Below are 24,191 nucleotides of genomic sequence, written 5' to 3'. Positions count from 1 at the left end.
TATGCTCTACATCCTTCTCCAGCTCTGTCCAGAACCCTCTGTTGTGATCCCAGTCAGAGCAGTCAGTGGTGGCAACCAGGCACCGTCTAGCTGTACTGGACTCAGTCTGGTGGAGGCCTTGGTAGCTGTGGTCCATTAGTCCTTCGGACTAACGTTTTCCTTGTATCCTGTTCTCTTCATTCTCCCTTGCTGCTGAAGGGATGAGACCAGTGGAGTATCTTAGATGGCTGCTCACAGGCTTTTAAGACTCTAGACGCTACTCACCAAAGTAGAATGTAGAACATTGTCTTTATAAACTGTGTTACACCAATTGAGCTAAATGTTCCCCGAAATCATGGGACCTAACGATTTTCAATGATGAATTGTCAAATACAGCAACAAATGCACAAGCAGAAGACTAAAATAAACAACTAGGACCTCACAAAAGTTAAATATTTGTGTTCATCAAAAGATTTTATCAGTTCTTCAACATGACTAAGGTCATTTGTGAAAAACCAACACCAACATTATACTAAATGGAGAAAGACTCAGAACTTTCCCCTTGAAAATGGGAACAAGCCAAGGATGCCCACTCTTATCACTCCTGTTCAGTATTGTACTGGAAGTTGTAGCCAGAGCAATAAACTAAGACAAAGAAATAAAAGGTATCCAAAATAGAAAGTAAGAGGTAAAACTATCTCTTTTCACAGATGACGTGATCCTGTACGTAGAAAATCCCAAAGAATCTACTAAAAAGCCTCTAGAGTTAGTAGAGGAATTTAGCAAAGTTTCAGGATACAGGGTCAAAAAATCACTTGAGTTTCTATACACCAGCAACGAGAAATCTGAACCAAAGATTAAGAAAACAACTCCATTTTCAGCAACATCTACAAGAGTAAAATATCTAGGAATAAATTTTTCAGGGATGTGAAAGACTTAAAATTATAAAACACTGCTGAAAGAGACTAAAGAAGACCTAAATGGAGAGATGTTCTGTGTTTGTGAAATGGAAGACTTAAAATAGTCAAGATGTCATTACTACCCAAAGTGATCTACAGATAGAACACAATCCCAAACAAAATTCAAACAGGATTTTTTACAGAAATGGAAGTACTAATTCTCTACTTTATATAGAAAGAGGCCCTGAATAGCCAAAGCAGTTTTAAAGAAGAATAAAATAGGAGGCCTCACACTTTAAAACATATTACACAGCTGCATAATCAAAACAGCCTGTACTTGTTTAATGATAGACACATAAACCAATGGAATGGATTTGAAAACCCAGAAATAAATCCAAACATCTGTGGTCAATTGATTTTCTACAAGGGAGCCAAAATTCATTTAATGAGGAAGGAACAGTCTCTTCAACAAATGGTGAGGGCAAAACTGGATTTCCACACGCAGAAAAATGAAGCAAGATCCATATTTCATGCCATACACAAAAACTAATTCAAAATGGATCAAGGACCTAACTGTTAAATCTAAAACCATAAAGTTCTTGGAAGAAAATATAGGAGCAAAGCTTTAGGACCTGGTTTTCTTCAGTGATAGATTATCAAACACAACAACGAATGCACTAGCAACAGAAGACAAATAGATAACTTGGACCTCATATAAGTTAAATACTTATGTTCATCAGAAAACTTTATCAGCCCATAGTTGCCAGAAGAAATGAAATAATGAAAATTAGAGCAGAAATAAATGAAACCAAGAAAAGAAAAATAGTAGAAAGTATCAGCAAGACTAGAAGCTAGTTTTTTGAAAGAATTAATAAAATTGTCAAACTACTAGCCAAATTGGCAAAAGAAAAATGGAGAAGATGCAAATAACCTGATTAAGAAATGAGCTGGGTGACACTACAGCAGAACTAACTGAAATAAAAAGCATCATAACAGACTACTAGGAAAAACTGTGCTCTAACAAATTTGAGAACCTAGAGGAAATAGACAAATTTCTAGAAACATACCACCTACCTAAACTAACACAAACTGAGGCAGAAATTTTGAACAGACCCATAACAAAAAAAGAAATTGAAGGGGTCATAAAAAAACTCTCAACAAAAAAAGCCCTGGTCCAGACAGCTTCACTGGAGAATTCTATCAAACTTACAAAGAACAGTTGACGGTAATTCTAATCAAACTATTCCAGAACATAGAAAAGGAAGGAATACTCCCAAACTCATTATATGAAGCCAGCATAACCCTAGTTAATACCAAAGCCAGGCAAGAACACGACTAAAAAAGAAAACTACAGACCAGTATCCCTCATGAATATAGATGGAAAAATTCTCGACAGAATCCTAGCCAATAAAATACAACAGCATATCAAAAAAAATAACACATCATGACCAAATGGGATTCATACCACACATGAAAAGCTAGTTCAACATTAGAAAATCAAATCAATGTAATCTGTCACATAAATAAAAGAATCACATGTTCATCTCATTTGATGCTGACAAGGCATTTGATAAAGTCCAACACCCATTTCTGATAAAAAAAAAAAAAAACCTCTCAGCAGAATAGGAATAGAAGGGAAGTTCCTCAACATAATAAAGGGAATTTATGCAAAACCAACAGCCAACGTTATCCTCAGCAGAGGGACTCTGACAGCATTCCCCCTGAGAATGGGAACCAGACAAGGGTGCCCTTTATCACCACTCTTATTCAATATTGGAAATCTTAGGGAGAACAATAACGCAAGAAAAGGAAATAAAGGGCATCTTCATTGGTAAGGAAGAAGTAAAAACTATCCCTGTTTGCAGATGATATGATTCTATATATAGAAAATTCTAAGGACTCCACAAGAAAGCTGTTGGAACTAATAGAAGCATTCAACAAAGTGGCAGGATACAAGATTAACATACAAAAATGAGTTGGATTCCTCTACATCAACAAAGACAACTGTGAAAAGGAAATTAGGAAAACAATACCATTTACAGTAGCTCCTAAAAAACAAAATACTTAGAAATAAATCTAGGGACTTAAAAGACAAAGACAGCTACAAAAACACTCCTGCAAGAAACCAAGAGATGTACATAAATGGAAAAACATACCATGCTCTTGGATAGGAAGACTTAATATCATGAAAATATCAATACTACCCAAAGCAATATGTAGATATAATGCAATCCATCCAAATCCCAATAGCATTCTTCACCGAGATAGAAAAACTAATCACTAACTTTACATGGAAGGGAAAGAGGCCCTGGATAAGTAAAGCCATATTAAAAAAAAGAACAAAGTAGGAAGCCTCACACTACCTGATCTCAACACCTAACTATATAGCCGCAGTAGTCAAAACAGCCTAGTACCGATAAAACAACAGACACATAGACCAATGAAACAGAATTGAGAACCCAGACATAAATCTATCCACCTATGGACAACTGATCTTTGACAAAGGACCAAAGATCATTGAATGGGGAAGAGACAGTCTCTTCAACAAATGATGCCGGCACAATCAGATATCTATCTGTAGAAAAATGAAACAGGATCTGTACCTCACACCATACACAAAAACTAACTCAAAAGGGATCAAAGACCTAAATATAAAACCTAAAACAGTAAAGATCATGGAAGAAAAATCAGGGAGAATGCTAGGGGCCCTGATATATGGCATAAATAGATTAGTAAGCATAACTAAAAATACACACACAGAAAAAAAGGACCTCTTAAAAATTAAACACTTATGCTCAACAAAAGACTTCTCCGAAAGAGAAACTACAGACTGGGAAAACAAATTTTGGCTGTGTCACATCCAACAAGGGTCTCTAAAATTTATAGAAAACTTCAACACCTCAACAAGAAAAAAAACAAATAATCCAGTTTAAAAATAGGCAAAGGAAATGAACAGGCACTTCACCAAAGAAGACATTCAGGCTGCTATAACGAACATATGAAGAAATGCTCACAATCATTACCAATTAGAGTTGTAAATCAAAACTATAATGAGATACCATCTTACCCCAGCATTACTGGCATGAGTCAAAAAAACAAAAATTAACAAACGTTCGTGAGGATGTGGGGAGATTGGAACTCTTGTATGCTGCAGGTGGGAATGTAAAACGCTACAGCCACAATGGAAAATGGTATGGCTCTTCCTCAAAAAGCTCAAAATAGAAATACCGTATAATCTAGTAATCCTGCGCCTAGGTATATACCCTAAAGAAATAAGAGCATGGACACGAATAGACATATGCACACCCATGTTCATTGCAGCATTATTGACAATAGCAAAAAAGTGGAAGCAACCTAAGTGCCCATCAACAGATGAATGGATTAACAAACTGTGGTATATACGCACAATGGAATACTACACAATGATAAAGAAGAATGATGAATCCACGAAACATCTCACAACATGGATCAATCTGGAGGGCATTACGCTGAGTGAAATAAGTTAGTCTCAAAAAGACAAATATTACATGAGACCACTTTTATAAAGTAACAGCAAAAGGTTTACACACAGAAAAAAGTAAAAAGACTCTTTGATGGTTACCAGGGATGGGAGGAGGAGGGAAGGATAATTACCAAAGAGATAGTTGTTGTCGTTAGGTGCCATCAAGTCAGTTCCGACTCATAGCGACCCCATGTACCACAGAACGAAACACTGCCTGGTCCTGCGCCATGCTTACAATCGTTGTTATGCTTGAGCCCATTGTTGCAGCCACTGTGTCAGTCCATCTCATTGAGAATCTTCCTCTTTTTCACTTACCCTTTATTTTACCAAGCATGATGTCCTTCTCCAGGGACTGATCCCTCTTGACATGTCCAACGTATGTAAGATGTAGTCTTGCCATCCTTCCTTCTAAGGAGCATTCTGTGTACTTCTTCCAAGACAGATTTGTTCGTTCTTTTGACACTCCATGGTATAGTCAGTATTCTTTGCCAACACCACAATTCGAAGGCAGCGGTTCTTCTTTGGTCTTCCTTATTCATTGTCCAGCTTTTGCATGCATATGATGCAATTGAAAATACCATGGCTTGGGTCAGGTGCATCTTAGACTTCAAGGTGACATCTTTGCTTTTCACCACTTTAAAGATATAATAGACACCAGTTGATATTGGTGGAGGGAAAGTCAGATGTAACATGGAGACGTCAGCACAACATGACCAAGGTTAGAGAAGACACGGAGAGGAACACAGGAATAAAGGACGACGGTGGTAACTACTATAGCGTAGACCATTCTGCAACAATAGAATCAACAAACAGTGATCTATGAATTGCTACATAGATAGCTATGCCAGGAGGTGATGGAGGGTGTAAGGGAACACAACCATTGTCAGATACAGGTTCAGAGGTGGAAATTTCTAAATACATGATTGTAGGTTTTCCTTATATATGAATAGAGACAATAGAGCACACAAGTGACACAGTCAGGGAGTCCACCTAGACATAACTAAACACCTCACAGGATGAAGTTCCCAGGCTGGAAGGCAAAGGACTGTAGACTCGGGGGACATCTATGTCACTTGGGACAATATAGTTCTTAAAGACAGTGTTCGCATCCTATTTTGGTGAGTATTGTCTGGGGTCTTAAAAACTTGTGAGTGGCCATCTAAGATACAACTATTAGTCTCTTCTAGTCCACAGCAAAGGAGAATTAAAAAAAAACTGAAGTCCCAAGGGAGCAATTAGTCCAAAAGGACTAATGGACTACATGAACCACAGCCTGAGACCAGAAGAAATAGATGGTGCCCAGCTACCACTACCGACTGCTCTGACCGGGATTACAGTAGAGGGTCCTGGACAGAATGGGAAAAAAATGTAGGGCAAATGATCAAATTCACAAAAAAGACCAGACTTACTGGTCTGACAGAGACTAGAGGAGCTCTCAAGACTATGGCCCCCAGACACCCTTCTAACTCAGACTCCAAACCACTCCCAAAGTCCACCTTTCAGCCAAAGATTAGGCAGGCCTGTAAGACAAACAATAGGACATGTGAGGAATGTGCTTCTTAGATCAGTCAAGTATACAAGATCAAATAAATGGGCAACACCTTCCCAGGAACAAAGACGGGAAGGTGGAAGAGGACAGGAAAACTGGATGAATGGACATGGTGAACCCAGGGTGAAAAGGGAAAGGGGGAGAGTGCTGACACAAGGCAGGATTGTAGCCAATGCCATGAAACAATTTGTGTATAAATTTCTGAGCGAGAACCTAATTTGCTCTGTAAACTTCCACCTAAATCATAATTAAAAAAAAAAAAAAGACTATCAAAAGAGGAAAGAGACACTATAGACTGGGAAGAAAAATCTTTGGAAAACTCTGGATAAAGGTCTAATATCTAAAGTATATAGAAAACTACAACTTAACAGAAAGACAAATAACCCAATCAAAAACCGAGCAAAGGCCCTCAACAGATGCTCTGCCAAAAAAGATATTCAGATGGCCAGTAGACACATGAAAAAATACCCAATGTCAGTAGCCGTCAGAGAAATGCAAATCAAAACCACAAAGAGATACCATTTCACTCTCACAAGGATGACTAAGATTTAGTAAAACAAACAGAAAATAACAAGTATGGAAGGGATGTGGAGAAATTGGAATTCTCATCCATTGCTGTGGGAATTCAGAATGGTACCACTGTTGTGGTAAACAGTTTGGCAATTCCTCAGAAAACTAGAGGTAGAGCTGCCATATGACCCAGCAGTTCCACTCCTAGGTATATACCTTAGGGATCTAGAAGTGATACGAACAGACATATGTACACTTACGTTCATTGCAACCCTATTCATAATACCAAAAAGATGGAAACAACACAAGTGCTTATCAATGGATGAATGCATAAGTAAAATATGGTACATACATACAATGAAATACTAAGCAATAAAGAAAAATGAGTTCTCGAAACATCTTACAATGTGGATGAAGCTGGAGTACATTGTATTGAGTGAAATAAGTCAATCACAAAAAAAAGTACTTTTATGAAATGACATGAACAGAAAGTAATTGTCTTATCCAGTGTTGCTGTAACAGAAATACCTCAAGTGGGAGACTTCATCAAACAGAAATTTATTTTCTCCCAGTTTAGGAGGCTAGCATTCCGAATTAAGGGTGTCAGCTCTAGGAGAAGGCTTTCTCTCTTACAGCTCTGGAGGAAGGTCCTTGTCTATTCTGAGCTACTGCTACTGGGCAGTCTTCATGTGGCTTGGCATTTATCTTCCCCCATCTCTGCTTTTTTCCTTTGCTTCTTTTAATTTTTTTTACATCTCAAAAGATATTGGCTCAAGACACACCCTACACTAACCCTACCTCATTAACATAGCAAAGACAACCCATTTGCAACTGAGATTATAAATCACAGGCATAGAGATGAGGATTTACAACACATATTTTGAGTAGTGTTATGGTAAAGATTGTGTGTCAACTTGGCTGGGTCATGAGTCTCAGTGTTTATGTATGACCACTCCCATGATTGACTCTGTTGTGAGTAGCCAGTCAGTTCAAAGGGAGTTTCCTTGGGGGTGTGGCCTGCATCCGAATATAAGCAGACATTCTGGCTTTTTGCTCACTCTGGATCCTGTGGCTGCCTCCTGTTCATCTGACCTCCACTTCTTGAGATTCGAGCTATCAGCTTATCTGCCGATGTCAGGATTCATCGATCTTCACAGCCTGTGAGCCAGCCCTGCTCTCCGACCTGTCGATCTTGGGTTCGCCAGCCCCTGCAGCTGCATGAATCAGGAGAAGCCTTGTGGTCTTGCCTGTCAGTCTTGGGATTTGTTGATATTCACAGCCTGTGAGCAAGAGCCCTGCTTTCTTACTTGCTGATCTTGGGTTCGCTAGCCCCTGCAGCTAAGTAAATCAGGAGAAGCCTCTATCCTAATCCACAGACTTGGGACATTCTAGCCTCTACAATCACGTAAGCTATTTGATATCAATCTTTATATATATTTATGCGCTTTAGTGGTTTTACTGGTTTTGCTTCTCTGGAGAACCCAACCTAAGACATTTGGTACCAAGAGTGCTTCTAGAGAAACAAAATTGTAAGAATAAGTTTTCTAAGTTGGTTCTCAAGTCTGGTTAGTCTTAAAGATGTTGATTACTCTGCTTCCAGCAGTAAAGAGGGCACTGCTAATCCATGACGTAAGGTGGCGATACAAATACGCAAAATATCACCACCAGCAGATCAGGTATTGGTGAAAGGCGAGGCTCGGGGTGAACATATGTGTGATGTCTTTCTGCAGTTTTGTCACAATGAGAAGTATAAAGAAGCTGGTTGGTTGGTCCTACTTTTGCTAGACAAACTGGTGAATGAAAGAGATGTGCTCAGGGTCAAAGCTCAGGTGCTGCATAAGTTACCACCAGGCTTCCACTTGTGCTTTGAAAGAAAGCCTTATTTCTTGTAGTAACAGAGCTGAAATTGCCAAAAACCAAACCCAAAATCTTATTTAAGAATGGCTGAATTACAACGGTGGCTCAATTGTCAACCTCGAGAGGTGTCTGAACTTAAAGTCAGGGCATTGATTAGGAAGAAATGAGATCCTGAAACTTGGGGTGGGTACATATGGACAGATAATCTGAAGATGGGGATGCTGAGCCCCTAAATTCTATTGAACCATTCCTGCTAGCAGAACCACTCCCATCTGAAGAGATTACTTCATGTTTGTCTGCGAAACCACCCTGCCCAGAAAAACCATTAGCCCCTCCACTCCCATCTAATGAAATTAGGCCTAGCCCAGCTGCCTCTGAAGAGCTCTTACCTGAGTCATTGCCTGGGGCATTGCCTGAGTCAGATGCTTTACAAGACAATGTTGAATGTTCCCAAAACAATTCCACGCTACCGATTCTGGCATCTAGACCTAAAACTAGACTTAAGTCCCAGGGAGCCCCCAAAAGTGAAGTACTAAGTGTGACCCAGGAGGAAGTATGCTACACTCCAAAAGAGCTGCTTGACTTTTCTACAATGTACAAACAGAAACCTGGGGAATATGTGTGGGAATGGCTATTAAGGTTGTGGGATAATGATGCAAGGAACATACAGATGGATCAGTCTGAGTTTATTGATATGGGTCTACTAAGCACAGATTGTTCATTCAGTGTTTCAACTCGAAAAGTTAGGAAAGGATCTAATAGTTTATTTGGTTGGGTTGCTGCAGCATGGATTACAAGGTGGCCTACTCTCAATCAAGTTGAAGTACCAGACCTGCCTTGGTATACTGTAGAAGAAGGTATCCAAAGGCTTAGGAAAATTGGCATGCTAGAGTGGATTTATCAGATTAGACCCATAGACCCACACATGCAGTACCCAGAGGACACACCTTTTACCAACTGTGAGGAACAAATTTGTGAAGGGAGCTCCAGCATCCTTGAGCTCTGTGATTGCTATTTTGTGTAAGGCAGATTGACAATGAGAAGTGCCCTAACTGAATTAAGACACCTAACTACAATGGGGCTGATTGGACCCCGTGGTAGTAAGGGCAAAGTGGCTGCACTCAATCAACAAAGATAAGGTGGGTGTGGTTACAGTAATTGAAGAGTCAAAGCAGTAATCAGAATAATCTGACTCACATGGATTTATGGCAATGGTTACTTACTCATGGTGTCCCTAGGAGTGAAATAGATAGGAAATCTAGATATTTACTTGAGCTATTAACGGATGAATTTGAACTCAGGTGAACAGCAGTCTAACTCATATCGCCAGAGTAGAGTCGTGGTCATTTAATCAATTCCCAGATTTGAGCGAGTTTAAAGACCCACAACCCCTTGAATTAAGGGGAGGCTGGGTCCCCTTGAGGAGAGATTCCAATACACTGCCAAAAATTTTTACTGTTTAATCTTTCTCCCAGCCTCCCGCAAAGGGATCTACGGCCCTTTATCAGAGTGACTGTTCACTGGGGAAAAGGAAATAATCAGACTTTCACGATTACTGGATACTGGCTCTGAACTTACACTAATTCCCGGAGACCCAAAACATCACTGTGGCCCACCAGTCAGAGTGGGGACATATGGAGGTCGGGTTATTAATGGAGTCTTGGCTCGTGTCCGTCTCACATTAGGTCCATTGGGTTCCCGAACCCATCCTGTAGTTATTTCCCCAGTTCCAGAATGCATAATTGGTATAGATATACTTAGCAACTGGCAGAACCCACGCATTGGATCCCCGCAAATACAGTAAAGGCTATTATGGTAGGAAAAGCTAAGTGGAAGCCATTAGAACTCCCCCTACCTAGGAAAATAGTAAACCAAAAGCAATACTACGTTCGTGGAGGGATTGCTGAGATTACTGCCACCATCAAGGACTTGAAGGATGCAAGGATGGTGATTTCCACCACATCCCCATTCAACTCGCCTATTTGGCCTGTGCAGAAAACAGATGGATCTTGGAGAATGATAGTAGATTATCGAAAACTTAATCAGGTGGTGACTCCAATTGCAGCTGCTTTTCCAGATGTCGTTTTACTGCTTGAGCAAATTAATACATCTCCTGGTACCTGGTATGCAGCTATTGACGTGGCTAATGCCTTTTTCTCAGTATTTGTTTCAAAGGACCACCAGAAGCAGTTTACCTTCTGCTGGCGAGGCCAGCAATACACTTTCACTTGCCTTCCTCAGAACTACATGAACTCTCCAGCCCTATGTCATAATTTAGTCCGCAGGGACCTTGATCGCCTTTGCCTTCTACAGGACGTCAGACTGGTCCATTACATGGATGACATTATACTAATTGGACCCAGTAAGGAAGAAGTGTCAATAACTGAATTTATTGGTAAAATATTTGCATGCTAGAGGGTGGGAAATTAATCCCTCAAAAATTCAGACACCTTCCACCTCAGTGAAATTTCTAGGGGTCCAGTGGTGTGGGGCATGGCAGGACATTACTTCTAAAGTGAAAGATAAGTTTTTGCATCTGGCTGTTCCCACAACTAAAAAGGAGGCACAATATCTGGGGGCCTCTGGATTTTTTGGCAACGTATTTCTCATTTGGGTGTGTTACTCTGGCCTATTTATCAAGTGACTCAAAAAGCTGCTAGTTTTGAGTGGGCCCAGAACAAGATAACGCTCTGCAACAGGTTCAGGCTGCTGTGCAAGCTGCTCTGCCACGTGGACATATGATCCAGCTGATCCAATGGTGCTTGAGGTGGCAGTGGCAGATAGAGATGTTGTTTGGAGCCTGTGACAGGCCCTATTGGTGAGTCACAGCACAAACCCTTAGGATTTTGGAGCTAAGCTCTGTCATCCTCTGCAGATAACTACTCTCCTTTTGAGAAAAAACTTTTGGCTTTTTTCTGGCCTTGGTAGAGACTGAACCCTTAACCACGGGACAGCAAGTCACCGTGTCGCCTGAGCTGCCCATCATGAACTGGGTGTTGTCTGACCCACAGAATCATAAAGTTAGACATGCACAGCAGCACTCCATCATTAAATGGAAGTGGTATATACAAGATCAGGCCTGAGGAGGACTTGAAGACACAAGTAAGTTGCATGAGGAAGTGCCCCAAAGGCCTGTGGTCTCCACTCCTTTCACATTACCTTCTGTCTCCCAGTCTGCACCTATGGCCTCGTGGGGAGTTCCTTATCATCAGTTGACTGAAGAAGAGAAAACTCATGCCTGGTTTACAGGTGGTACTGCGTGACATGCAGACACCACTCGAAAGTGGACAGCGGCAGCACTACATCTTTCTTGGACTTCCCTGCAGGACAATGGTGAAGGGAAATCCTCTCAATGGGCAGAACGTCAAGCAGTGAACCTGGTTGTTCACTTTGCTTGGTAGGAGAAATGGCCAAATGTGCGATTGTGTATGGATTCCTGGGCTGTGGCCAATAGTTTGGCTGGGTGGTCAGGGTCTTGGAAAAAACGTGATTGGAAAATTGGAGACAAGGATTTATGGGGAAGAGGTATGTGGATAGACCTCTCTGAATGGGCCAAAGAAATGAAGATATTTGTGTCTCATGTGAATGCTTACCAAAGGGTGACCTTTGCAGAGGATGATTTAAACAATCAAGTGGATAGGATGACACGTTCTGTGGAAACCACTCATCCTCTCTCCTCAGGTATTCCCGTCATTGCTCAATGGGCTCATGCACAAAGTGGCCATGGTGTTAGGGATGGAGGTTATGCATGGGCCCAGCAACATGGACTTCCACTCACCAAGGCTGACTTGGCTACAGGCACTGCTGAGTGCCCAATCTGCCAGCAGCAGAGACCAACAGTGAGTCCCTGATACGGCACCAGCCCTGGAGGTGATGAGCTAGCTACCTGGTGGCAGGTTGATTACATTGGACCACTTCTATCATGGAAAGTGCAGCGTTTTGTCCTTACTGGAATAGACACTTACTCTGGATAGGGATTTGCCTTCACTGCACACAGTGCTTCTGCGAAAACTGCCATCCGTGGACTTACAGAATGCCTTATCCACCGTCATGGTGTCCTACACAGCATTTCCTTGGATCAAGAGACTCACTTCACAGCAAATGAAGTGCAGCAGTGGGCCCATGCTCATTGAATTCACTGATCTTACCATGTTCCCCATCATCCTGACACAGCTGGCTTGATAGAATGATAGAATGGTCTTCTAAGGACACAATTACAGCACCAGCTAGGTGACAATACCTTGCAGGGTGGGGGCAGTCTTCTCTAGGAGGCTGTATATGCTCTAAATGAGCGCCCAATATATTGCGCTGTTTTTCTTGTAGCCAGGATTCATGGGTCCAGGAAACAAAGGGTGGAAATGGGAGTGGCACCACTCACTATTACCCCTAGTGACCCACTTGCAAGATTTTTCCTTCCTGTTCCGTTGACTTTATGCTCTGCAGGTCTGGAGGTCTGAGTTCCAAAGGGAGGAATGCTCCCACCTTGAGACACATCGCTGGTTCCATTGAAGTAAGAATGCCACCTGGCCACTTTGGGCTCGTTATGCCTCTGAATCAACAAGCAAAGAATGGAATTACCACACTGGCTGGTGTGATTGATCCTGATTACCAAGAGGAAATCAGATTGATATTACATAATGGAGATAAAGAAGAGTGTGCCTGGAATGCAGGAGATCCCTTAGAGCATTTCTTAGCACTACCGTGCCCTGTGATTAAAGTCAGTGGAAAACTACAGCTACCCAATTCCGACATGACTAATAATGGCCCATACCCTTCAAGAATGAAGGTTTGGGTCACCCCACCAGAGAAAGATCAACGACCAGCTGTGGTGTTTCCTGAGGGCAAAGGGAATACGGAATGGGTGGTGGAAGAAGGTAGTTCTAAATACCAGTTACGGCCATGTGACCTGTTGCAGAAACAGAGACTTTAATTGTTGAGTATTTCTGCTTTGTATGTGTGCATCAAATATTTTTGTTTCCTTCACTTACAAAATTTAAGATGTAATGCATTTTTAGTTGTATGCGTGTTATATCAGGTTAGACGTAAATGTGACTTTATAATTGTCTTTAATCCAGAGTATGATTTAAGGAGATGTGTACATGTGCCAGGTTGACAAGGGGTGGACTGTGATAGTTAAGATTGTGTGTCAACTTGGCTGGGTCATGATTCTTAGTGTTTATATGTGATCACTCCCACAATTGAATTTGCTGTGAGTTAGCCAATCAGTTGAAAGGTAGTTTCCTTGGGGGTGTGGCCTGCATCCAAATATAAGCAGACATTCTAGGTTTTTGCTCACCCTGGATCCTGTGGCTGCCTCCTGTTCCTTGACCTCTGGTTCTTCGGACTTGAGCTATCAGCTTATCTGCCGATCTTGGGATTCGTCAATTTTCACAGCCTGTGAGTGAGCCCTGCTTTCTGACCTGCCAGTCTTGGGTTCGCTAGCCTCTGCAGCTATGTGAATCAGGAGAAGCTTCGTGGTCTTGCTTGCCAGTCTTGGGATTTGTTGATATTCACAGCCTGTGAGCAAGAGTCCTGCTTTCTGACCTGCTGATCTTGGGTTCGCTAGCCCCTGCAGCTAGGTGAATCGGGAGAAGCCTCTATCCTAATCCACGGGCTTGGGATGTTGCAGCCTCCACGTTCGCCTGAGCTGTTTCTTTGATATAAATATATATGTGTATATGTATATACGTATATATATGTGTGTATACATATATGTATGTTTACACGTTTTACTGGTTTTGCTTCTCTAGAGAACCCAGCCTAATACAGGTGGTAAGAAATCGGTCCATAACATTCCACCCTTTGGCCCCCAAAATTCATGTCCTTTCTGCATACAAAACATTCATCTCATCACATCATCCCAAAGGTCTGAAATCACTAAGTACAAAATCTCATCTTCTGAATCATCTATATTAAATACGGGTGAGACTTCAGGTGTATTCCATCCTGGGGCAGTAGTCCTCTTTATCTGTGAACTGTGAAGTCTAGATTATAAGTTATTTGTTTCCAAAATAAAATGGCGGAACAGGAACAAAGTAGACATTTCCATTACAAAGGGGAGTAATTTGAATGAAAGAAGGGATAACAGGCACCAGGCAAGTCCAAAACCGAAAAGAACAATTTACATTGGATCTCAAGGCTGGAAAATAATCTTTTCTTCTCTGAGACCATCTAGGCCATGGCCCTGCCCTCCAGACTGGATGTTGGCCATGCTCTCTGGATTCTAGATGGATGCTCCTAGGGCCTTAGCTTCATCTCCACCTTCCAGGCCCACTAGCCATTCTGCTTCCTCAGCTTTTTGCCACCCCATTCTTCTATTTCATCTGAGCAGCAGCCCCACACCCTTGGGCCGGCAGGCCCTGTTCTTCTGTCCTTTGGGCATAGCAGCCCCACCCCCTCGGCTTTATGCAGTGGTCTCATCCCCCTATGACTCATGAACAGCAGCTGCACACTCTGGAACCCAGTTGGCGAAGATCCCACCATTTGAAACCGGGAAGATCTTACTTTCCATGCTCCTTCCAACAGTTCTGTTGATTTCCGAGCTGCTCCAGGGATGGTCAGTTTCTTTTCTTGGAGGACAACAAAATAGCTACTTTGACCCGTTTCTTGCCTGTATAATTCCAGGAGGCAGATAGCATTCTTTCCTCCCATTTTTTCGTCTGTATTCTTTAGTCGCAGCCTATGGGTTTTCTGCTGTGGTAGTTGGTTAGATTCATCAGTCACAGGCTTAATCTCTTAAAAAATATATTGTGAAGCCACATCCTTGGTGAACATTCTAGGACACATGTCCTTAGTTTGTACAATGAAATATCCCAGATCTTTAAGTTCTGTTTTCATTTCATACAGTTCATTTTTAATTCCATCTCTTTGGTTTTGCATTTTACTATAAGTACAGCCCCTTTAAGACCTTGCTTAGAAATGTCATCAGCTAAATATCCAAGTTCATCACCTACAAGTGCTATCTACCACCAGACATTTGAACATAATTTAGACAAGTTCTTTGCCATTGCATACAAAGCATTGCCCTTCCTCCATTATCCAATCACAAGTTCATCATTTTCTAAGATGATAGACTTTCTCTGTGGCTCTCCTCACTTCCGTCAGAGCCTTCACTAGAATTGCCTTTGAAGTCCATAATTGTACCAACATTTTCTTCAAGGCAGTCTAGGCTTTTGCTGTTAGGCTCCTTAAAATCTACCAGCCTCTACCCATTATTGTTGTTGTTGTTGGGTGCCATTGAGTCATTTCCTTCTCACAGTGACCGTGTGTACAACAGAACAAAACACTGCCTGGTCCTGCGCCGTCCTCATAATTGGTGCTATGTTTGAGATCATTGTTGCAATCATTGTGTCAGTCCATCTTCTTGAGGGCTTACTCTTGTTCGTTGACCCTCCACTTTACCAAGTATCATGTCCCAATCCAAGGACTGGTCCCTACTGATAACATATCCAAAGTACGTGAGATGAAGTCTCACCATCCTGACTTCTAAAGAGGATTCTGGCTGTACTTCTTGCAAGATAGATTTGTTCAATTTGTTCGTTCAGTCCATGGTATAGTCAGTATTCTTCACCAACACCATAATTCCAAGGCATCAATTAATCTTCCGTCTGGCTTATTCATAGTCCAGCTTTGGCATGCATATGAGGCAATTGAAAATACCATGGCTTAGGTCAGGTGCACATTAGTCCTTAAAGTGATGTTTGCTTCTTAATATTTTAAAGAGGTCTTTTGCAGCAGATTTGCCCAATGCAGTAGGTCGTTTGATTTCTTGACTGCTGCTTCCATGAACATTAATTTTGGATCAAAGTAAAATGAAATCCTTGACAATTTCAGTATTACCTCCGTTTATCAGGACATTGCTTATTGGTCCAGTTGTGAGGATTTTTGTTTTCTTCATGTTGAGGTGTAGTCCATATTGAAGTCTGTAGCCTTTGATTTTCATCAGTAAGTACTTCAAGTCCTCTTTGGTTTCAGCAAGCAAGGTTGTATCATCTGCAAATCACAGGTTGTTAATGAGTCTTCCTCCCATCCTGATGTCAAGTTCTTCTTCATATAGTCCAGCTTCTTTGATTATTTTCTCTGCTTAGATTGAATAAATATGGCAAAAGGATACAATCCTGACATACCTTTCGATTTTAAACCATGCAGTATCCCCTTTTTCTGTTCAAACAACTGCCTCTTGGTCTTAAACCGTGCAGTATCCCCTTTTTCTGTTCAAACGACTGCCCCTTGGTCTGTGTACAGGTTTCTCATGAGCACAATTAAGTGTTCCAGAATTCCCATTCTTCACAATGTTATCCATAATTTGTTATGATCCACACAGTTGAATGCCTTTGCATAGTCAGTAAAACACAGGTAAACATCTTTCTGGTGTTCTCTGCTTTCAGCCGAGATCCATCTGATATCAGCAGTGTTATCCTTCATTCCACATCATCTTCTGAATCCAGCTTGAATTTCTGGCAGTTCCCTGTTGATGTGCTGCTGCAACCACTTTTGAGTTATCGTCAGGGAAATTTTACTTGCATGTGATATTAATGAAATGGTTCGATAATTTCTGCGTTCTGTTGGATCACCTTTCTTTGGAACGGGCACAAGCATGGACCTCTTTGAGTTGGTTGACCAGATTACTGTCTTCCAAACTTCTTGGCATAGACAAGTGCCAAGTGAGCACCTCTAGCACTGCATCCATATGTTGAAACATCTCAGTTGGTATTCTCTTAATTCCTGGAACCTTGTTTTTCACCAGTACCTTCAGTGCAGCTTGCACTTCTTCCTTCAGTAGCATTGGTTTTTGATCATATGCTACCTCCTGAAATTGTTGAATGTTGACCAGTTCTTTTTGGTACAGTGACTCTGTGTATTCTTTCCATCTTTTGTTGCTTCCTTTGTCGTTCAACATTTTGCTCAGAGAATCCTTTTGTATTGCAGCTCGAGGGTTGAATTTTCTCTTCATTTCTTTCAGCTTGAGAAATGCTGAGCATATTCTTCCCTTTTGGTTTTCTAACTGTAGGTCTTTGTACATTTCATTATAATACTTTACTTTGTCTTCTCAAGCCACCCTTTGAAATCTTCTGTTCAGCTTGACGTTCAAAAGTAAGTCTCAGAGTCTCTTCTGACATCCATTTTGGTCTTTTCTTCCTTTCCTGTCTTTTTAATGACCTCTTGATTTTTTCATTCATGATGTCCTTGATGTCATCCCACAACTCGTCTGGTTTTCAGTCATTAATGTTTAGTGCATCCAATCTATTCTTCAGATGGTCTCTAAATTTGGGTGGGATATATTTATGGTTGTGTTTGGGCTCTTGTGGACTTCTTTCATCGTTAGGTGCCATTGAGTCAATTCCAACTCAGAGCAGCCCTGTGTACAACAGAACAAAATGCTGCCCAGTCCTGTGCTATCCTTCCCGTCTTTGCTATGTTTGAGCCTATCGCTGCAGCTACTGTGTCAGTCTATCTCGTTGAGGGTCTCCCTCTTTTTCATTGACCCTCTACTCCACCATGCATTATGTACTCCGTTTAGGGTCTTGGTTTTGTGGGTCTGTCCAATCAATTGGTGTATATTGTTTTTCGACTCTGTTATACCTTCTAGTTTGGTGAGTAGCACCTGGGGTTTTAAAGCTTGCAGGTTGCCATCCAGGATACTAAATTAGTCTCTATTCTCCTGGAACGGAGCCCTTGTGCAGTGGTTAAGCGTTTGGCTGCTAACCAAAAGATCAGCAGTTTGAATCCACCAGCTGCTCCTTTGAAACTTCATGGGGCCGTTCTACTCTGTCCCCTAGGATCTCTATGGGTCAGAATAGACTTGACAGCAGTGGGTTTGGTGGTTGATTTTCTCCTGGAACAGTAGAGGAAGAAGGAGACCAAGGAATCAGAGAAAGAAATGACTACAAGTCTAACTGCCTCAATGAACTGTTACCTCCATTGCCATGAGACCAGGAGAATAAGAGCGTGCCCGGCTACCATTACTGAACATTTTGATCAAGGACCCAATAGATAGATCCTGATCAAGAAGAGGAGAAATGTTGAACAGAATTTCAAATGCTTATAAAAACCTGACAAACTGGACCCACTGAGACTGGGGGAACCCCCAAGTCTATTGCCCTGAGATAATCTTTAAGCCTTGATCTGAAACTATCCTATGAAATCGTGTTTAAGTAACAGTTTAACTTGATTAGTAAAAAATGATTGCCTTGAGCGGTGCGCTCTTTTAAAGAATTATGTATATGAGATCAAATTTACAACAGTAGCTCTAAAACAGAAATTTTTCAGGGGACAGAGAATCTTAGTTAATGGTGGTGAAAAAATAAGGATAGAGATATTGAGAATGGTGATGTAATGCAAAGAATGTAACCATTGTCATTGAATTGTACTTGTCGAAAATGTTGAATGTGTGTATGTTTTTTAGGTATATTTTCAAAAAATAATACAGGCAGAGGTTCTTAATGTGTTTGGGTGCATGGTCAAAAGTTATCATTTTGCTGGTGAAGGATTATAAATGTTCTCTGTTCAAGGTACTCTTCTCTGAGCTGACCTCCAGTGTCTTCCTAGGTATACTTCTTGGACTTGATCATACGCTTTTGTCAGGATACAACTCAAAATCTATGTATCTTTTCCCCACAAACAGGGAATCACCTCTGCAAATCAGATGTGATTTCCCAACTGGAGCAAGGAGAGGAACTGTGGAGAGGAGGAATAGGATTTCTCCAAGACCAGAGTCCAGGTGAGCTTCAGGCACTTGTGTTTCAATACAAGATGGAGCCTGTTACGTGAGTAGGTGCTTGGAAATACCAACTGCATATTTCCTTAAGTGATTAACATGTAGGTAAGGACACTGAGGGAAAATTCTTCAGATTGTGTCATTTATTCCTTGCATATACCTATTTCTATTCAACGTCTTTCTGTCATTGTCTTTGGCTTAAGGAATGAATCTTCATGTACTTATTGTAATTGAACTTTCTCTTAATGGCTTTTGTCCTGGAAAATCTTTGAAGATTTTTCCTCTTTAGCTCCCCAACATCCCGTCTTTGTTTTATTCTCAATTTTGCAATATTGAAAATGTTTTTAAATGTCCATATCCTATCGTGTATTTCTACTACCTAGATTATTCCTTAATTTGATATTCTTTTTACATATAGGTGTCAATATTTGAAACGTACATGGGCCAATACTTTTCAACATTTTAATTCCCCTAATGCCACTCTGACAAATTATTATTTTTTCAATTATTTCAGGCGGGGAAACTGGCCTTAACAAAGAAGAAATGGTATCCTTGCAGCATATCTCCAGGAAGGACACACCAACCATCATGGCATTGGTAAGCTTCACAGGTGTGAATCTTGACCATCCACATAGAGACCTGTGAATGGATTAAGTTAGGAGTTTAGCACAATTACCTTACTGTATTTAAGGTTGTAATTAAGTGCTGTCCTAGCAGAAAGTTTTGGTTCATTGGAATTTAGGGAAGAAATTACCCTGTGCTGAAAACTATAACCTCAGTTCTCATAAAAAGAACAATTGCATAAGCATGTCTCATAGATATAGTTTTGAAATGTAATGAATTCTTTAGAATCAATCTGATAGCCTTGCAATTGGCATGCTGCAAGAGTAAATCTCTGTGCATGCAGAAGAGTAACATACCATGTATATGTAACTTACATGGAAGAGATTTTCACTGGAGTTGTTCACTGAATGACTTCATTATTACAGAATTCATATGTAGAGAAATGAATTAATGAACGAATGTAAATAAACTTTTGTCTTTCATGTCCTTCCCAAAGCAGAGATCTCTCACTGGAGAGGATACCTTTGAATGCAATGATTTGGGAGAAGATTTCACTCACAGCTTTACATTGACTCAACATATGTTAAATCACATGGGAAAGAAACACAATACCAGCAAAGAATTTTTAAGATCCCTTACTGACCAGTCATCCTTCAATCAACATAAGCAAATTCACTCTAGAAGTAAATCATATGAGTGTCATCTATGTGGGAAAGCCTTTATTCAAAGCTCTGGCCTTAAACAGCACATTAGAACTCATACTGGAGAGAAACCATACGAATGTCATATATGTGGAAAAGCCTTCAGTAATTTTTCTGGCCTTACTCAACACTATAGAACTCACACTGGAGAGAAACCATATGAATGCCATGTATGTGGGAAAGCCTTCAGTACAAATTCTAACCTTAGACAACATGGGAGAATTCACACTGGAGAGAAACCATATGTATGTCATCTGTGTGGGAAAGCCTTCACTAATTGTGCTGATCTTATACAACACAATAGAATTCATACTGGAGAGAAACCATATGTATGTCATCTTTGTGGGAAAGCCTTTATTCAAAGTTCTGGCCTTAAACAACACAATAGAACTCACACTGGAGAGAAACCGTATGAATGCCATATATGTGGAAAAGCCTTCAGTAATTTTTCTGACCTTATACAACACAATAGAACTCACACTGGAGAGAAGCCATATGAATGCCATCTCTGTGGGAAAGCATTCAGTAATTGTTCTCACTTTAGACGACATGAGAGAAGTCACACTGGAGAGAAACCATATGAATGTCATATATGTAGGAAAGCTTTTAGTAGAAGTTCTAACCTGAGACTACATGAGAGAATTCACACTGGGGAGAAACCTTATGGATGTCAACTCTGTGGGAAAGCTTTTAGTCAGTGTTCTGACCTTAGAAATCATGAGAAAACTCACACTGGAGAAAAACCATTTGAATGTCATATATGTGGGAAAGCCTTCAGTAGAAGTTCTAACCTGAGACTACATGAGAGAATTCATACTAAAGAGAAGCCACATGTTTGTCAACTATGTGGGAAGGCGTTTAGTCAGTGTTCTGACCTTAGAAATCATGAGAAAACACACACTGGAGAGAAACCGTGTGAATGCCATGTATGTGGGGAAGCCTTCACTTATTGTTCTGACCTTAGACATCATGAGAACGGTCATACTATATATCTAATAAATGTGGAAGAGAGTTCAACTTTAGCTTTAACATTTCAGCACCCAACAGAATCACACATAGAAGGAACACTATGTCTGTAATCAGTGTTCATACTAGAGAGAATCCATATGGATATCTTCTGTGTGGGAAATCCATTAGTCAATGATCTGACCATATATGACATGAGAGAACTCACAGTAGAAATACAGTAAATATGAAAGAGTTTTCAGTCACAGTTCTGTTAAACCAAGGAATGCACGAGTGAGAAAATATGTCTGCGGTCAATATAGAAATGCCCTCATTTACTTATTGAGCCTTTAAACAAAATGAATGAACTTCTCAAGAGATAAACTTGAGGTCTGTAATCACTGTGTGGTATCATTCAATAGTTCACCAGCCTTGGTGTGCACAATAAAACCCAATGTGAGAATAACCACTTGTTATAGATTGAATTGTGGCCCCCAAAAGATATGTTGAACCCCTAAACCCTGGACCTGTGAATGTGATTTAGTTTGGAAATAAGTTTTTTCTTTTGTTATCAGTTAATGAGGTTATGTTGGAGTAGGGTGGGTCCTAATCTCTTCTGAGTAGTGTCTTATAAAAGAAGAGGACAGACAAAGACACGGGGAAGACAGATGCCATGTGACCATACAACTACAAGCTTAGAAACACCTGGGGCTGCCAGAAGCTGGAGGAGACAAGAAAAGATCTTCCCTTACAGCAGAGTGTGAACATGTCCTGCTGAAGCCCTGAATTTGGACTTCTAGCTTCTAGAACTGTTTGAGAAAATTAATTTCTATTCTTTAAAGCTATCCTCTTTGTGGTATCTTGTTATAGCAGCACTAGGAAACTAAGACACCACTGAAACAGGAAGTAAGAGAGAGAAGTCTTTACTAGGACAGCCTTTTGAGTAATACCAGATAAAGCCTATGGAGAAGTTATTGAATGAAATATCATGAAGTCATTTATTCATAGAGCAACATTTTAGAACACGTGTGCATTCACACTATAAAACACTCAGTGTCTTGACTGAAGGAAAGGCTTCAATAATCACTCATTTCTTAGCATTAATGTTCTCCAGTGAGGAGAAAAAAGTCTGAAAGTCAAGGTAGAAAACAACAAAACTTCACCTATATTTCATATCAGAAAACCAAGACTGGAATAAAGCAAAAACAACTTTAAAAGAACCCTTGAGAACAGATTTAGCAGAGGATTCAGAATTTTGACAGAAGATCTCTTATTGAAAAAATTTGGGACTGTGATGTGATCTGGGAATACCAAATGCAGGATTTCCTAAGAAGTTATAGGAAATGATATTAAACTTAATAGATTAGTACTTGCATATATGTAAACGGTAAATGTTGCTGAAAAATCTAATATATTGATCATTTTCTATTTTTTAATACAATACCAAACACATAGATTTGGATCAATCAGAAAATAATTTTGAATATAAACTGAAACATTTACAGCATGAAATTGTTACTTAACTATTAGAGTTATGTATGTACATGTTAAGGATGAAAGTAAACATGGATAAACACCCTTTATAAGCAAAGTCTGATGGTACTTTTTTTTTTAATTCCATATAATAATGTCTTCAAAGTTTAAAAAGGAATTACAAGTGAAACTATTTAATTTGGTTTTTGTTTTTTTTTTTTTAATCCTGGATGATTGTGGGTACATTGGCTAGAAAATTCCTCAGGATGAAGACATGGAAGAACAGTAAGATGTAGGCAATGTCCTATTTGCAGAATGCCTTACATATTTATACTAATTTATGTAACCATAAAACATTGCCTCTCAGCATCATACAGAACACTGCTTGTCAAAACAGAGAAGAATGAACTGCTAAGAATTTGACCTTGTTCATATTTCCCAAAAAAATCAGTAATGAATTCCCAAATCACCAACCTGGACTGACTCCCAACCCTTTTTATACACATACAGAAGCCTAGGAGAGAAAATAGTGGAGCTCACAACTCTGCCACGATTTCAAGAGAAGGCTCGTTCCTTGCTACTTTTTTGGATGTGATTAATATCCCTGTTTCACACATGGGAAAATAGAATCTAAATGATTATAATTAATTTAGCCCATTTTTCTGAGATGATGCAATGCCCACCTCTATCCTCAACTTTTTTTTGGTGCTTTTATTTGAATATTTTATATTGATGTATCTTTAAGTTCATTAATCTTGCCTTCTGTGTGTAATGTTTGTTAAGCTTATATCTGTTAAGTTCATCCATGACTACAGTTTGCCAAACCCTGTGCAGTTGCATTTCTTCATCTATTCATGTTTCTTATAATTTCCTCTATTTTATGTAAAATAATAATATTTATTCTAAATTCCTTTTTTTCTAACTCAAACCTCAAGATATATGTGGGTCTGTTGTATTTCTCTTTTTTATTCATCACATTCCTTGCTGTTTTGCATAGATCCTATTTTTTATTGTATGATAAACAGAAATTGTCTAACAAACAGGAAGAGACTGAAGTTGATGTTTTCCCCCAGCGAGGTTGGATATTCCTTCTGTAGGAAGGTAGAGGGAGGAGTCATCACTATGTTTCAATCAGACAAAGGCAGATCTATGAAAATAGTGCCTATTGCAAGCACTGAAATCATGCCCTGTCCAACCATCAGACACCCATCTTTTAGATAACTTTACCATAATATGACTGCAAATACAAGTCAAGCTCAATCTTTTACTTAACACGTTATGATGGTACATGAAAATTGCAACTGCACCTTGCTTTCCCTGATGAAAATTGGTCTAAGGTGTTCTCCAAGTCATTTTTTTTTTTAAATTCTCTTTCTACAGCAGAGCAGGATCACACAGTCTGCCTTGACCCATTGTGGTTAGGTGCTGTGGAGTCAGTTCTGACTCATAGCAACCCTGTGTGCAACAGAACGAAACACTGCCCGGTTCTGCACCA

General features: G+C 40.2%; 1 protein-coding gene across 7 annotated transcripts in view; it reads left to right on the top strand.

The window, feature by feature from the left end:
* Positions 1-24,191, top strand: part of LOC105756007 (zinc finger protein 596-like) — a 73,029-nt gene extending 48,838 nt beyond the window's left edge. For 4 of the 7 annotated variants that reach the window (XM_023725763.1, XM_023725767.1, XM_023725765.1 and 1 more), the window contains 3 exons: positions 18,921-19,016; positions 19,528-19,610; positions 20,074-24,190. In XM_023725763.1, the coding sequence (XP_023581531.1) occupies positions 18,921-19,016; positions 19,528-19,610; positions 20,074-21,357 (1,463 nt within the window). In that variant the 3' untranslated portion in view covers positions 21,358-24,190. Of the gene's footprint in view, positions 1-18,920; positions 19,017-19,527; positions 19,611-20,073 lie in introns of all 7 variants that reach the window. The other 3 variants (XM_023725768.1, XM_023725770.1, XM_023725769.1) reach the window with 3 other exon arrangements.

This window comes from Trichechus manatus, unplaced genomic scaffold (assembly GCF_000243295.1).
Source record: "Trichechus manatus latirostris isolate Lorelei unplaced genomic scaffold, TriManLat1.0 scaffold00395, whole genome shotgun sequence".
NCBI lineage: Eukaryota > Metazoa > Chordata > Mammalia > Sirenia > Trichechidae > Trichechus > Trichechus manatus.
Note: the sequence above shows the minus strand (reverse complement) of the source record. Positions and strands in the feature narration are given on the sequence as shown.